The 17,110-nt window shown below is 38.1% G+C and overlaps 1 protein-coding gene across 2 annotated transcripts in view; it reads left to right on the top strand.

Moving 5' to 3' along the window:
• Positions 1 to 17,110, top strand: part of PRKCE (protein kinase C epsilon) — a 664,873-nt gene that overhangs the window by 613,876 nt on the left and 33,887 nt on the right. For both annotated transcript variants that reach the window (XM_051975204.1, XM_051975203.1), the window contains exons 13-14: positions 432 to 620; positions 11,597 to 11,743. In XM_051975204.1, the coding sequence (XP_051831164.1) occupies positions 432 to 620; positions 11,597 to 11,743 (336 nt within the window). The remainder of the gene's footprint in view (positions 1 to 431; positions 621 to 11,596; positions 11,744 to 17,110) is intronic.

The following is a 17,110-nucleotide window of genomic DNA, read 5'->3' on the forward strand; positions in this document are numbered from 1 at the left end:
CATCTGTTAAATAAGAGGATGGTAGTTAATCATCTCTTATTTCCTTTCTCACTCTATGATCTATGTTTAATGTTCCCAATTCATTATAATTCTAGAGTGAGGAGAGCCTGGATATCCCATTGTACCCTTCCCACCTAACCTGTTTCAGATAGATAAAGATGCCTCATGTACCATGTAGAAAAAGCATGTTTCATTTTTTACTGGTGGGGCTAGTTCAGGGACTCTTTTGGCCCCTGTATTGGTCAAGCACATATCATTGGCACATAGCTCTCCTAATTAGGGAGAAAACCCAGTCTGAAAAAGATCAACACTCAGAGATACCCCTTCACTCTCCTTCTCTGGTCCTTTCCCCTTGTTGTCTGCCTGAGCTTTATTGACTCTTGCAAGGGTCCTGGCCCTGTCTGTAACTAGCTTTTTCCTGTCCTGGACAGATCCTTCAAGAATTGGAATATGGCCCCTCAGTGGATTGGTGGGCCCTAGGAGTGCTGATGTATGAGATGATGGCTGGGCAGCCACCATTTGAAGCTGACAATGAAGATGATCTCTTTGAATCCATCCTCCATGATGATGTGCTCTACCCAGTCTGGCTCAGCAAAGAAGCTGTCAGTATTCTCAAAGCAGTGAGTATCTTTCCTTTAAACGCTTTCATTATTCCCTTAGCCTCCCTTCTATCTCTGCCTCAAAACCTGTTTCTTTTTTAATTTAATTATCTTTTTTCCAAATTTATTTTACTGAAGAAGCAGAATAAACAAAAAGAAAAACAAAAAAGCAATACAAAGCAAAATGAAACAAAACAAAAGAGAACATTATCATGTGCCCAGCAGAATATCAGGGAGGATTCAAAATATATAACAACAAATGCCAATTTAAGAAAGTATATATATATTAGTAGAAGAAATCATAGTCCATCTTTTCTTTACTTCTTTGTAAATTGTTCTTTTGTTCTCTGCTGAGCACCTTATTAAATTTATTCTTTCCCCCTTTCATTCCCCACCCCACCCCCAAATAGGCTATAGTTTAAAAAGGATATATTTATATATAGATATATACATACATACATATATACACACATATCTTGCTTTCACCTCCCCCATGTCCCCAAGCAAGTTACACTTAAGATATATTTTTATGTAGATTTATACATACATAAATAAACTCACACCCACGCACATCCCACATATACAAATGTATTTCCTATCCCTGATAACTCTTTCATTAAATTCTTCTCCATAACTTGATTTACTATTACTTAACCTCCCTCCACCCAAGGATCCCTCCCTTGTCTTCTTCCCCTCACCCTTTGCTTTTTCATCCACCTATCTCTCTCCCCTTATTTCTTTATAGATTTTGGAAGGTTCTATACCCTTCATGGTATATATGTAATGTTGTCTATTGAACCCATTCCTGATGTGAGTAGGTTTTCAGAACTGAGTCCTCCTCCCTCCTCTAATGCCTCTGTGTCTGTTCTTCCTCTGCACCTCATTTGTGAAACATGATTACTATTTTTATCTTTATTCTGCCGATCTTTCTTTTGAGCTTACTCTATTGTTGATGTAAATCCTAAACATAAAGTGTACACTTTCCATATAGAAAAGAAAACAAAAAAAAATTGTCTACATTTGAAAAATTTGTCCATGTTGAGTTCCTTAAAATTACTCTTTAATCTTATATGATAACTTTTCTGTTAAGTTTGGATTCAGTTGATAAAAAATCCTGAAAATCTGCAAGTTCATTGAGAATGTCCATTTTTTCCTCATTGAAAAGTATAAATAATTTTGCTGGATATGACATTTTTTTTTGGCTACAGGTCTAGTTCTTTTGCTTGTCTGTAAATATGATCCCAAGACCTGTGGTCTTTTATTATAGCTGCTGATAAATCTTGTAAAATTCTAATTGTAACTCCACAGTATTTTAATTCTTTTTTCCTTGTTTCTTGCAAAATTTTCTCTTTGATCTGGGGATTACAAAATTTGGCAATAATATTCCTGTGTGTTTTCCACAAAGGATCTCCCCTTTAGGTGGTGATCAGTGGATTTTTTTTATTTCTCTTCCCTTCATGTTCTATCATTCCAGGACAATTTTCTAGGATTATTTCCTGCATTTTATTGTATCAAGGTTCTCTTTTTGGTCACAACTTTCTGGCAGTCCAATTATTCTTATAATTTCTCATTGATCTGTTTTCCATATCTGTTGTTTTTCTTATTAGTTGTTTCACATTTTGTTCTATTTTCTCGTTCTTTATAATCTGTTTTGTTATTTCTTGATCTCTTCACAGTTTCACTGACTTCCTCTTGCCTGATTCTAATTTTCAAAGAACTATTTTCATAGTTCTTTTGCTTCTTTTTGTACTTCTTTTTGTAATTGGTTAACTTTTTTTATAATCTTTTTGTTTTTCTTGGATAGTTTTAATTTTTTTCTTTAGTTTTTTCCTCAATGTCTCATTTGGTTTTTGAGTTCTTTTTTGAACTTGTGTGAAACAAGTGATAGACCCTTTCCCAAATTAACTAATTAGAGATATCTTCAGGTACAAAGAGAAAGCATTTATTTAATTCCTGCAGGGAGAGGCCCAGATACTCACCTGGGAGCTATCCCAACTCCTGCCATGTGCTCCTGGCACCTGACCAGCTTTGGCCTTCTCAGGTTTAAATAACAAAAGACCCAAGCCCCCTCACTGGATAGACTGAAAGGAAGTAACCATCCTTGACTAATGGTCACCAATGTTGTTTGCTACCTGTGGGTCAAATCATTTCCTGTGGACCTGACATTAGAGATCATGTGACTCCCCGCAACTCAGGATTCAAGACTGGGAAAAGAGATCACGTGACTTCCTGAAACCTGAGGCTCAAGATCTGATCTTCCCTTCTGAGTATACAGATCATGTGACTTACGCCTAGTGTCATAAACTGAGAAAGCTTCATCTAGTCAGTCCCATTCAAACTCTTCTATAAATCTCTGGGCAGGGAGCCATTTCATAATACTCTTTGGGGTAGAAGCTGTTTTTGTTGTTGTTGTTGTACTAAAGTGTTCTCCTCTGAGGTCTTCCCAATTCCTATAATATGTTTCATTTCTTCTTTCTTGCTTCATTTTTTAAAAAATAAGAGGTATTAGTGAAAGTACTTCCAAACATGAAGTGGGGGGATAGTGCCCCAAACTTCTCCTCAACTCTCCACTCTGACCAAGAACCCCTTACCAAGAGTTTCACCCTCTTAGGCAAGTGCCTAAGCCAGAAGTGCCCCTGCTCTGCTACCTCTGCACTTACTGGGTTTTAGTTCCTTCTCAGCCAGGGCCAGGTCTCAGCAGCACAGCTGAGGTTGACTTTCCCAATCAGCCAAGGCCCACTCCATCTTTCTGGACTCAAACCTCAATTCAATAAACAGTCCAGGCGGTCAAAGTCTCTGTGATTCCTACTGAGGCATCAGTCACACCTAGCTAACCCAAGGCATCCCCTGGATGGACAGCTTCCTGTGTAGCTACCCTGGAGGTGTTCACACTTCAGACAGAGTAAGGGGTCTTTCTTCAGATCTTATTGGGTTGTATCAAGAGGATCCCTGCTCTTCCCCAAGTCTTCTTGGTTTCTCATCAGTCTTTGTTCATCCTGAGGCACAACTTTGTTCTATTTGTGGGAGAAATTGGAAGAGTTTGAAATTTACCAACCTACTCTACCATCTTCCCAGAATCCTCCTGTACTTATCATTTTAAATTAACAAGCATTTGAGCTTTTCCTCCCTTTTCCCTTCCTTTCTCCTACTGAAAGAAAAAAAAGAAAAAGAAAACCTTTGTGAAAAATATGCCTAATAAAGGAAAATATATGCCCATATTGGCAATGTCCAAATATATATGTTGCCTTCTACACCCCTAGTCCATCCACCTCTTTTTTGCAAGGCGGATAGCACATTTCATTATTGGTCCTCTAAAACCCAGCTTCTTAACTGTGGTTCATGACCCCATGTGGAGTCCTGTAATTGAATATGGAGGTTGAAAAATTATGTTTTGTTTTCAGTAAATGTCTGATTTGTATACCTATTTTATATACCTATATTACCAGGTTCACATAAAAATTTCTTGGGTGAAAAGGGTCATGGGTAGAAAAAGTTTAAGAAATCCTATTCTAAAGCCATCCTTTTCAACATTTCTTATGGCACAATAGCATTCCATTACATTTATATGTGATAACTTGTTCAGCTGTTCTCCATTTAATTGGCCTGCCCTTCATTTCCAGTTCTTTGCCACTACAGAAAGAGTTGCTGTCAATATATGGATAAATATGTATTCTTTTCCTCTTTATTTTGATCTCTTTGGGGTACAGACCCAGCTGTATCTCTCAATCAGGTGGTAGGCAAAGTGTCTGCTTATTTGCTCATTCTCTCATTCATCATTCTCTCTTTTTCTTTGTCTCCCCATTTGTCTTTTCATTTCCTTTTTTTTCTTCTTTTCTTTCCTTGACTTTCTTTCTCTCATCTCTCCTTTCCCACCATGTCTTTTTTATTCCCTTTCCTAGCTGAATTAGAAAACCTAAGGATAGACATTGCGCTGAGAGTTCAGGCATAGTTCATGGACTGCTGTCAGAAGGACATAGACTGGGATAAATTGTTCTTTTTGTGGGAAAGAAACAGAATGTTTGTGTTCTCTGTGGTTGTACACTCTCTAAATTTGTCTGCTCCTGCATCAGATTTTGGGGGGTGGGAAGAGGAAGGAGGCAAAATGCAATAAACTCAAGCTACTTTGTTATCTTTGATTATTAATACATCACATCCAGGGTGCAAGTGATGGTTCAAGGAGGAGAGACAGACATAGAAAAAGAGACAGACAAAGAGAGAGACAGAGAGATATGGAGGGGAAGAAGAGAGAGAGAGACAAAGTGAGATAGAGTGTGTACGAGTGTGTGTGTGTGTGTGTGTGTGTGTGTGTGTGAGAGAGAGAGAGAGAGAGAGAGAGAGCCTAAATAAAAATTGCATCTTCATAGCAGTGTGGCTCTTCATAAAAGTTCTCACTTATAGTACTAGACAAAATGTCCATTTTTACCACACTGATTCCTCCCACAGGTCAAAATGCTGTATGCTTTACAACTACTGTCTTATTTTCATTGTATCTTCCTGCAAACTCTCTAAAATGAGCAGAGTGTGTATTATTTTGTCCCTTTGACAGAAGGAGAAATGTTCTATTTGGGCTTTGTCTAGTTTCACATACTCTTTTCCCTGTTTACCTTTACAAATCTTGGGATCACAGAAATTCAAGTTGGAAAATATCTTAGAAATTAGGTCATTTTTGAGATCTGTAGGGAAGGAAGGAGGAAGAGAGGGAAGGAAGAAAGGAATGAAGAAAGGAAGAGAAAGAAGGAAAGAGGAAGGGAAGGAAGAATTTATTTAGCACCTACTATATGCCATGCTCTGCATTAAATGCTCTACAATTATTGTCTCATTTGATCTTCACAGCTATTTTTAAACTCATTTTACAGCTGAAGAAAATGAGGCAAACCCTTTACAATCTACTTCTGGTTGACCTTTCCAGACTTATTATAATCACTTCCTTTCTTGGACCCTACCAAACTGGCTTAAATTGTTGTCCCTTCCTCATCTCTGACCTCTAAACTTTTGTGTAGACTGTCTCTCAAGCCTAAAAATGTATTTTCTCTTTACTTCTGTTTCTTAAAATCCTCCAAAGCTCAGTTTGTTTGTTACCCCAAGGAAACCCCAAGATTTTCCCTGATCTTTCACCCCTTTTTTCCCCACCCTGAAATAATCTTATATTTACTTTGTTTACATTTTTTAGATACTATTTTCCCCCAGTAGAATGTAGGATTCTTGAGGGCCTAGCAAAATATTTTGCTTTGATACTTTGATCCAACTTTGACATGGCGCTTAATCAATATTTGTTGATCGAATGCTTCTTGACTGTTCATTTCATTCCTCCAAGTGATTCAATAAGATAGAACAGTGGAGAGAGTACTAGATTTGGAGCCAGGAAGACCCACATTCAAATTCTGCTTCAGATACATACTAGCTATATGACTTTGCCACTTAACCTTTATCTATCTCAAATTCCTCATCTATAAAATGGAAATAATACTAGCAACTATCAGTCAGAGTTGCTGTGAGGATCAAATGAGATAACCTTAAAACATTATACAGAGAAAAGCTTTAATAGATTAAATGATTAATAAGCTTTATTAGCACTGAGACTTCTGAAATATCCTGGTTATTATTTTCATTATTCCTAGCATTATCTTCTTTCCTTAAATCCCCAAATCTCACACTTAAATAGTAGATGACTTGACATCCTACTTTGATGGGAAGATCAAGGTCATCTACTGGGATTGAGTTTATTCTAAAACCTTTACACATCCTCACCCATTCTATTCTGCTTCCTTTCTCTTTCAGGAAAGGAGGTATCCCAGCTTCTTGCTAAGCTTTTCCTTCTATCTCTCTGAAGCATATGGTACTATTGACTAATTGTGTGTTAGTTCTGTTCCCAGGGTTTCAAAGGGATTAAGCTTTTTTGATTCCTCTTTTATTTTTTTAATTTTTGGAACAAGCATTTCCATAACATAATATAAAAAGATACAAATCTATTATGTAGATCTTGCTATTCCTTTTGAATATATAATAATTACAATATAAATTTCTTTCCTTCCCCTTTCTCCCCCTTTTTTCCCCCTTTACTGGCTCCTTGCTTTCCTCCACCACCCCATAAAGCAGGCATTTTCCAAGGCTTTGGATTTATAAGCCTTTCTTTCTATATATTTTCTCCTTTATAAACTCATTTATTTCCAGAACATTAACTCTCCTTTCAGTGGAGATAACTCCCCAATCTTTATCTCCAGCTCCTTTCTCTTGAATTTTAGATTCACATTTGCAAATACATACAGAATACTGTGTCAGTGTCCTAGAAGCATACTTTAAATGCATCACATCCAAAACCAAACTTATTATCATCTGTCTGACTTCACTAAGTCTGTCTATTGCACCATCATTTACTTACCTATTCACCCATGTTCATAGCCTTGGAATTCTCTTTAACTTTTCCCAATGCACTTCTTATATCGGTTTTCTAAGTCCTGTTGATTCTATTCCTACAATATTCTTTCTGCACCTTTCTGCTTCTTTCTATTTGCAATGCAGCTACCAAAGGGCAGGCTGGCATTTCCATATGCCAATTATGCTACAATCCCCTAATAAGTAACATTTCTCCATTATCTCATACTCTAATTTTTCTTTCATATAATTCAATGGGGAATTATTTATTAAACATCTATGTGCCAGGTATTATGGTGGGTGCTAAGGATACAAGTACAAAAAATGAAATTATGTTGCATTATATTATGTTATTTTATGTTACATTATGTCCTATTGTTACTTTACATATTATGTTTTGTTTTGTTACATTAGCCATGTTATGTTAAAGTGTCATGTATGTTTGTTAAGGAATATTATATCATATATTCATATAAAATAAAGATAAAAAAGAAATACAGCAAGTTAGTTAAGAAAGGAAGTTCGTAGCAGTTGGGAGAATAAGGAAAAGCTTCCTACAGCACAGGGATTTTTAACTTAATCCTTTGGAAATCTGTAAATAGATTTCAAGGGGATGAATTTGGATTGGGAAAAAAATCTTTATTTTCACTAACTTCTAGCTGAAACGATTATTCTGAGAAGTATACAGACTTCACAAGTCTGTCAAAGGGGAAAATGACAGAAACAAAGTAAAGAACTCTTTATGAGATGATGGTACTTGGGTGATATCCTGAAAGTAGAGGGGCAGTCTAGGAAGCAGAGCTGAGGAGAGAGGGCCTTAAAGGTATGGAGACAACTGATACAAAGGAAATGGAATGCTATGTGGAAGAAATAGAGAAAGCCAATTTGTAGAAGAAGGGAGAGTGATATCTAAAGAAGCTGGAAAATAGCTTAGGGCCAGGTGGTAAAGGGCTTGACTGTGGAGGAAAGCAACATAGAACTAAATTGCTTTGGTAGCAATGTGAATTATGGAGTAGAATGGGAGAGATATGAGACAGAAAGACTAATTAGAAGACTTATAGTAGTTCAAGTGATGAGGGTCTAAAGTAAGGCTTGGAAAATGGACTCAGGTGGGAGAGAGGTTGTAATTGCAGAGATATCAAGATTTGACAACTGAAAAAATCTATGGGATGAGAAAGCCTGAGGAGTTGGAAATGATGCTTATATAACTGGGACACTAGAAGGATAGTGGTGGCTTTTATGGAAGGAAGGAGAGATGGATGGATCATTGATTGCTGGGTAAGGGAGCTAATGATTTCCAATTTGGACATGCTGGGTTTGAGATGTCTCTCAATAGGCAGTTTGGAATACCCAATAAGCATTATATGGCATGAAACTGAAGGTCTGAAGGTCACTGGCAGAAAGATGATAATTACTACCAAATAATCTTCTGTGAAAATATGGTCATGTCATTTCTCTCCTCAAAGAATCTTCAGCATCTCCTTTCCTACTGAATTAAGTTCAAAATATTTGCCTGGCATTTCCTTACCTCTCTAACTCCCCAATATTATCTAATGCTAATACCCTTTTATATTTTAGACTAGTGCTTCTCAAACTTTTGTTTTCTGTATCTTTATATTGTTAAAAATTACTGCAGGTCTGTCCAATGAGTTTTTGTTTGTGTGGAGTATGTTTATGGAAATTTACTGTATTAGAAATAGAAACTAATTTTGAATTTGTAGGCCTTCTAAAAATGTTTCAGAGACATCTAGAATTCTCTGGACTATACATTGAGAACCACTGTTTCAGATAAAGTAGATTGCTATCCTCAGAACACTAACACTTTTATATCTTTGTTCAAACTCTTCATTTGGCCTAAAGTGTCCTCCCTTTTTCTCTTTCTCTACTTGTTGAATTGCTACCCATGCTTTCAAACCTGACTCTGTCATTTTCTCTACTTCAGATTTGAAATAGCATTTTGATGGCCTTTCATTTCTGTATCATTTTTGTATATAGGAGTGTATATCACATCTTACATTAGACTTTAAGGTACATTGGGCAAAGACCATTCTTTGTCTACACCTGTTTCTTTCAAGCCTGCACTGCATATAGTAGGCATTTAAATATCGAATTCAGTTTGTTAGATAGCAAGCTCTCAGAAGCCTCAGTCCTAGTTAGAATGGTTCACTTTGTTAATAGGCCTTCCTGTGAATTATTAGGTCTTAACACTTACTATGCACATGGGTTGGGATGCATCCAGGGGAATAAGGAACCATCTGTACTTAGAGATCAAATTATGGTCAGAGCCAGTGGGTCAATCCATGACCAATATTATTAGAGTTCAGTTTTTGGCCAGTGTTAGAGATCAGTCTGTGACCAAGGTTCAGTTAAATTCAACTTACAAAACATTTATTAGGCATTAGGCACAAGGATTAGTCTGAATCCAGGGTTAAGGAACAATCTGTACTCTGATCTCAGGATCAATTTCTGGCCAAAGCCAAGGATCAATCTACGACCAAACAATATTAAGGGGTATGGCTTTGGCCAATGGTAGAAGTCAATCTATGGCCAGAATTCAATTCTCTTGAATAAATATTCATTAAGCACTTGGTATGTACACAAGTGTCAGTTCCCAGGGCTGGAGATCAATATGTGGCTGGGGTTAGAGATCAGTAAAAAGGGGCCTGAGATGAAGGTGAACTAGCAATTGAGAGTTATAATAACAGTGTGTTAAGTTCATTAGAGTATTTTAAGGTTTTAAAGGCAATTCATGATGTTAGCACATTTTATCCTCACAATAGCCATATAATGTAGGGACCCTCATTTTACAAACACAAACATTGAAACCAAGAGGGATTATGAGTTTCTTAGGATCATATAGCTAGTAAGTGTCCGAGATCGATTTTGAACTCAAATCTTGCCTGATTCCAGGACCAACAATCATTCAGTAATCGCTTATTATCACTTGGTATCAGGCACTGTGCTTGGCCCTCAGTTCAGTCATTTTTAGTGATGTCTTGACCTCATTTGGGGGTTTCCTTGGCAGAGAAAATGGAATGGTTTGCCATTTCCTTCTCCAGCTAATTTTTCAGATGAGGAAACTCAGGCAAACAGAGGCAAGTGACTTGCCCAGGGTCACACAGTCAGTAAATGTCTGAGCCTGGATTTGAACTCAGGAAGATGATTCTTCCTGACTCCCAGAACTCTATCCACTGCACTATCTAGCTGCCCTGTTTTAAAAACTCAAAACCACACTAAAGCATTTGGAATGTCTTATATATTTTATGTAATCTGCCTAACATGTCATTGTTCCTTGTCTTTAATACTTTTTCTATCAACACATTGGGAACTTTATATTAGGGACCAAGTATATTGATTCCATTGCTCTTGATTGAAGAAATGATTTGTAAAAAATGTTTTTGCAAACTGTTTGCACTTTTCTGCTGCCTGTCTCTTCCCTTTCAGCCTAGAATGCTCTTAGGGTGCATTTGTTTGTGGTAACTTTGCTTAGTTGGAGCTCTTACCATGATTTCTACAAACAGGCTTTACTTTCCCCTATTTCTTTCTGCTTTAGAAGACAATGTGCCTCGTATCAATCCATCATCCTGCATTGTAAGATTTTTATAAATGAATTTATATCATGTTGCCTTTGGCAGCCATCTCTTTATGTTTGGCAAGTAAGACTTATGTTTGTTGATTAAGGTACTTTCTGGGCTCTTTTGGTCTCCTTGTTGTGGAAGCTAATTTACATTGGTTATATTTCTGACTATTCTAATTGCTACAACCTCCTTGTTTCCTTATATTTTATCTATAGCAATAAAGTCAAGAGTGCTAATTCTTCTATCTACGTATCCACTCATTGGTCAAGCAAAGATCTTACATTCAGAGTTCCAATAATTAAATTAAAACTTATTGAGTCTTAAACTATGTGATTTTCAACATCTTCTGCCGGGTCTCCTGCCACTGCCACCATCACTGAAGAAAGGACCACAAAGGACTGAAGGCCACATTAGTTCCTTGTTTGATGTATTGCTATGATCAAAACATTCATCAGCAGGTTGCCAGCCTAAGAGAGATAAGCCTCTTTCTAGTAGATTGAGCCTGTTACTGGAGTCATGGTAAACCTTTTCAACATGGTAGAAACTAACAGACCTTTCACTGTGCTAGTTTGGTCTTCAAGATCTTCAGGTCACAGTGAGGCATATGAGCAGGACTTTGTGCAAATCTTGTGCCAAGATTCTGATAATTGACATTTATAAGACACTCTGAGGTTTGCAAAGTGCTCAGACAAACTTTTTTTGTTTTTTCATTTGATCATGGGAGGTAAGTATAATAATGTTTTCATTTCATAAAAGAAAAAACCAAGACTGACAAATATTAAATAACTTGGCCATGGCAACAGAGTCAGTCTAGGATGGAAATTAAACCTACAAAACTCCAAATCTAACATTTTTCCCGCTGTGCCACATTGCTTTATTCAGAGAGGAGAAGGAGGAGGTTTAAAGATGACAGAGTAAAAAGAGCAGAGAGGTGAAGGGGCAATGGAAGACCATTCTGCTTCTATCCCATTTTCACCTACAAAATTGGACCCCTACAAAAGTGGATCTTTTTTATTAATGTCATCTCACCATCTCTTCCTCTTCCAGTTCATGACGAAAAATCCCAATAAGCGATTGGGCTGTGTGGCTACGCAGAGCGGTGAGGAAGCTATCCGACAGCATCCCTTCTTCAAGGAAATTGACTGGGTGCTGCTAGAGCAAAAGAAGATCAAGCCCCCTTTCAAACCTCGAATTGTAAGTACTGCCTCAGATGGCTCAAACTTAGAAACCTCCCCTGGCAGGCAGAATGGCTAAAGCCCTCCATATTTTGCAGTGCATTAAGAGTGAGAACTGGACAGGGCAACTGTGTAGGAAAGAAGCCCATCAAAGGAGTCCATGTTCCCTTGCTGCAGCAGAAACCTAAGAACAGAAGCAGCCCCACCCTGAACATCTGGGGTTTGTTAAGTGAGAGAAATTAACTAAACATGAGGGGTAGCTGCCCACAGAAGGCTACAAGCCTCCCTTTCCTATTTCAGAGATTCCTTTGTTCCCCATTGAATTTTCTCTGTCTCTTATGCTCGAGCATCTTCCCTAGGAATTCTAAATCTTCTACATAAGCCTCGGATCCAGGTAGTCTGGAGGCTAGAAGGGTCCATGAACCCAAAAGGATTGTCATAGTTTGAAAATCCATAAAGCAAACATGAGGAAAGAAGTATCTGAAGACCAAGGAGTATCAATGTCTTGTGCATAGATAGGGGAGCAGGATTGGGACTGGAAAGAGAGGCTCTTCCAAGTTCCAACCCTTAGAATGAATCCTAAAAAAATTTTTTTTATTTTAGATTCAGGCTTCCCTCAGAATAAAAGGAAGGGGGGAAAGATTATGATTTTATTGATTTTTTAAAGCCAATCATTGCATTTGTTTCAGCCTAGTAATTCGTGGCTGAGTGAGTAGGGTAAAGAGTGACTGACTGGGGGTAAGATAAGGGTCTGTAATGAAGGAGCTCTCCCTTACTTGGTGACCTGGGATTTTGGTGTCCAAGGTTCTGCTGAAGATATGGCTCTGGGCACCAAATATCATAGCTCTATTACTGCCAACTTTCTGTGAGCTGGCATTCTGAATTCTCAATTAACAAATGCTTCTGTTGAAGTAATGGAAATCCATCTCCATGCCCCTGGAATGGCAAGGCCCTGGAAAATGTGGGATTATGTTCAGTGTAGTTTTAGCATGAAACATTATACCAGTATTCCAAATCTTGGCAAATTTTAATAACAATAGCACATTTATACAATGCTTTATACTGTATCAAATTTTGGGATACTCTATATACAGTAATGCTCAGCTAATCAAAATATTGGGGTGTCTCTACTTCAGATTTGAAATAGCATTTTGATGGCTATGCTAGTTTGGTCTTCAAGATCTTCAGGTCACAGTGAGGCATATGAGCAGGACCTCAGTCCTGAGTCCTCAGTCATGAGAAATGAGAGGCAGCAAAATGTTATAGATAGAGTATGGATTTGGAATCAGAAGAACTTGATAACTACTATATAACCTTTGGCAAGCAACAACCTCTCAATGTCGCAAACAACTCTCTAAGACTCTTTGTTGCAAAGAAATTACCCTGCATTTACAGAGTTAACTCATTGAGACTACACTATGCTATGTCTGACTTAATACAAATAAAACTTGAGCCAGTACAGTCCCGATTTGAGATTGATTTGTTTGATTAAAAGCCATCACCATGTCCATGAGATTCAACCTACCTTCTCCTTCTACCTGAACAATCTTATCCTGGGGGTTGATAGGGTAACTCTATCTGGAAGGGTTTAGATGAAGATCTCCCCAAGATCCTTTGCTTGCTTTGCAAGGTTCAAGTCAGACAAAATCATCTGTGGCACCTAATATATTGGAACAGACATTTCCAAGAAAACTTGCCACCCATGGGCCAAAGGAAAGGAGAAATGCTGAAGGGGGCCTGAATTAGCAGAAGGAGGTTTTGAATTTAGATAAAATAATAGCTAACAAAGTCAAGGAAAAGGGATGCTCTGGACAGAATAACCCAGTAGAACATCCAGAGAGAGTAAGCAAGAGCATTGAGCAATAGTTCAGGGTAAATTGGGTGATTGTGAGTGCACTAATGTTGGAATATACAGGAGGCACCTGACAGTGGCTGCTGGAGATCCAACCCAGACCTGCAGAATGGATCTCCTCTTGTGAGAGGATGATACAAGGAGACTGAGAGGCAGTTGCATTGTCTGACCTCTCGCCTCTCTCCTCTTCCTTCTGCCTCCAATTTAGCTCATCTGCAACACATTTATCCACAACACCTGTATCAGCAAAGGCTGCCCTGAAACTCCTTCAGATGCTATGATCCACAGCTGTGGAGACTCTCAGAGAATTGGCCTGTCCCTTAACACACTAGAGCTTGAAATGGGAGGCTATTTCAGAAAGAAAATATGAAGGGAAAAGATTTTAAAATAGGCTAGGAGTGAACCTCTATCCTGGCCCAACTAGTGTTGGAGCCATGGGGAACAGCTGTCTGCTAATTCAGCAAGGCTGTGAATTATTTAGACAGAACCCCAGGAAGAGAATCAAAGGCTATTTATTAAAGGGTTGAAGGCCCTGGCAACAGAGAATGCTTGGGAAAAAGAAGAGGAGAGGAGCAAAACAATATGGGGAAAGTGATGAAGAAGAGGCAAGTTTGCTGTGTGGCAGAAGACACTCCCCCAAAGAAAAATAAATAAATTTGTTTAAGAGAGAAAAGTAAAATTTTCTGAAATGATGGGGGCAGAGGGAGGCAAAAGATGATGGAGAGTAAACAGGTCCTTGTCTGACCTATTCCTGACTTCCCTCAGATCTACACCAGATCTAGCCTCTAATGTGTTGAGTGAAGATATGTTATTGATCTATTAGAAATACCAGAACCTTAGCCAGAGATTTGTTCAACAATCTAGTTATTCCCAGTATCATTTCAGATTAGAATCATAGGCAAATGGTGTGTTTGATTTTAAGAATACTAAGAAAGCCTCCATCCCTTCTCCCTACCACTAACAGCTTCATCCCTTTATCTTAAGGCTTTGATCTCTGTTAAAACACAAATCCCTCTACAAGAAGATCATACTTTAAACTGTTATCAGTTTTTGTACCTCAAGGTGACTAAAGAGTCAGAGGTTGTGTTTTTCATAAAAAGATATGTGATAAAAAAAATTTAGGAGCTTGAGAGGAGGTTATTTTGTGGGCAGAAAAAGGAAAGACACAATGGAGAGACAAAATATGCTACTTCATGATTTTGTGTAAGACTGATATTAGATTTCCCAGAAATATTTGTTAAGGATTTTCCTATACAGTTAGAATCTCTCAGAACATGAAACTGTTCTTGTAGCTTGGTGTCTAAGCAAATCCTTCAAGAGCTGGATAAATATGAGGGAGTTGAGGAGTTAAGTCTTTTGAGATGGGGAGATTGATTTTTGGGCAGCAATAGGGCAGCCATTTCCAGAGAAATAATTTTTCCAACCCTAGTCTACAAAGGAAAAAGATATAGCCAAACAAACTACAGCCTTGTGTCTATACTCTATCTATGGTGTAGGGAATGGCTCCTTTGCTAGACGGAGCCAACATTGCCCCAAGCAAAAAGATCATAGGATCTTTCCTGACTGTGACTCAAGTTGGCATCTAGACAAGGCGAGTTCCAGCTAGGAAGATGACAAAAGACACTGACAAGGAATTCCAACTAACTTTCAGAACTGTCTTGCTCAGACCTTAAATCTTGACACAATTTAATTCGACAAACATTTATTAAGCATTTGCTATGTGCTGGGTACTGGAAATGACAACATCTATTGCTTCTGAAAAGGGCATGTTAGTTGATTGCCTCATGGATCAATAATCCCTATGATTCTTTGGACCAAACTCCCATTTTGACAATTATTCCCCTTCTGGGCTGTCTCCCAGTATTAGAACATAAACTTCTTGAATGCAGGGACTTTTTCACTTTTTCTATATTTGTATGCCCAATACTCAGCACAGTATGTAGCAAATAGCAATCACTTAATAGATGTTTTTTCAATTCATTCATCCATTCATTCTTCTTTTCATCATCCATTAGTACAAATAAAAATGAAAAGTATGTCTCAAGAGCTTCCATTTTGTTAAGAGGAAATAATACAGTGAACTAAATATAAAGTAAATATGGGGCAATGGTAGGGAGCATTGAACCCCAGGGATCAGAAAAGGACTTTCATGTGGTCTAGCACTTGAACTGAATCTTGAAGACAATTAGCAAATCCAAAAAGCAGAAATGAAAAAGAAAAGTATTCCAGACATAGGGACAATCTTTGCAAGATGCACTAAGATGAGAGAGGGGATATCCTATAGAGCAAGTGAGCCAGTTTGGTTGGCATGAAATTTGGATGAAGAAGGGGACGTAAAATAACATGAAATCAATCTGGAAATGTAGATTGGGCCCAGCTTATTAAAGACTTTAAGAGAAAATCTTGGGTTTCATCCTAAAGAAAATAGGGATCCCCTAAATCTTCTTGTGCTTTGTGTGGAGAATAATTTAGAGAAGAGATGCAGAGAATTCCTTATTTGCATCTTTTCTCAGTCTCCCCTTCCACATTCTCATGCCTTCTTTTACATCCCCAGCACTTGGCATAGTACCTGACATATAGTCAGTGCTTAATAAATACTTATTAACTTGAAAAATTACTAACATTAAAGTGAAAATAAGAAACAGATTTCTAGGACATATTTCTAGATTAGCTGTTTGATTGGTTCTGTCTTTAATTCTTGGTCCTTAAAATGATCTAGGCTATGAGTCTCAAAGGGCTTATTAAAGTGTTCAAGCACATTTAAATTCTTCAGGCTATTTTTATGTGGGTAACCTCATCCCAGTAACTTCCAGTAATAAGAGAGAGAGAGAGAGAGAGAGAGAGAGAGAGAGAGGGAGAGAGAGAGAGAGAAGGAAAGAAGGAGGGAAGGAAGGAAGAGAAAGAGGGAGGGAGGGAAAAGAAGAAGAGAGGGAAGAGAGAGGGAAGAGAGAGGGAGAGAGGGAGGAAAAGAGGGAGGGAGGGAGGGAGAGAAACACATTATATTTAGCTCTGTTGCATGGTTTCACATCTCTGTCCCTCAATTCAGGGTTAGTTCCTAGAAAACTTGAAGCTACCCAAAGTCTTCTTTCTGATGGTCTCATGTGTATATGGTTGAGAAAATCAAATAAACTCTATAAGATGCTGGATGACACATTTCCTGGCAGGGCCATATTGGTATGGAAATGGATATTTTAGCAGTTATACCGAGAATGGGGGAAGTTCAGGAAATTTCTTTTATGCATGTTCTCCTAGCCTAGCTTTATCTTACCCTGCTCCTCTTCTCTCCAAATGAAATTGTGAGACCATGCAGATTTGTTGAGTAATTTTTTAAAGTCACATTTTATAAAACTAAGAAACAGCATCTGGGAAAGCTTTAATCAGAATAGGGGTCACAGTCCTCCAGATAGATGACTATCCTGGCCCTATATTCTGGTCGCAGAAGAAAATCCAGTGGTCCTGCAGGTAGCTAGCACATTTCTTAGCTAGTTGCCTACATAGGGGGATTTAAGAAGCAGAGGTAAGATTCCAGTAATC

This window comes from Antechinus flavipes, chromosome 2 (assembly GCF_016432865.1).
Source record: "Antechinus flavipes isolate AdamAnt ecotype Samford, QLD, Australia chromosome 2, AdamAnt_v2, whole genome shotgun sequence".
Classification (NCBI taxonomy): Eukaryota; Metazoa; Chordata; class Mammalia; order Dasyuromorphia; family Dasyuridae; genus Antechinus; species Antechinus flavipes.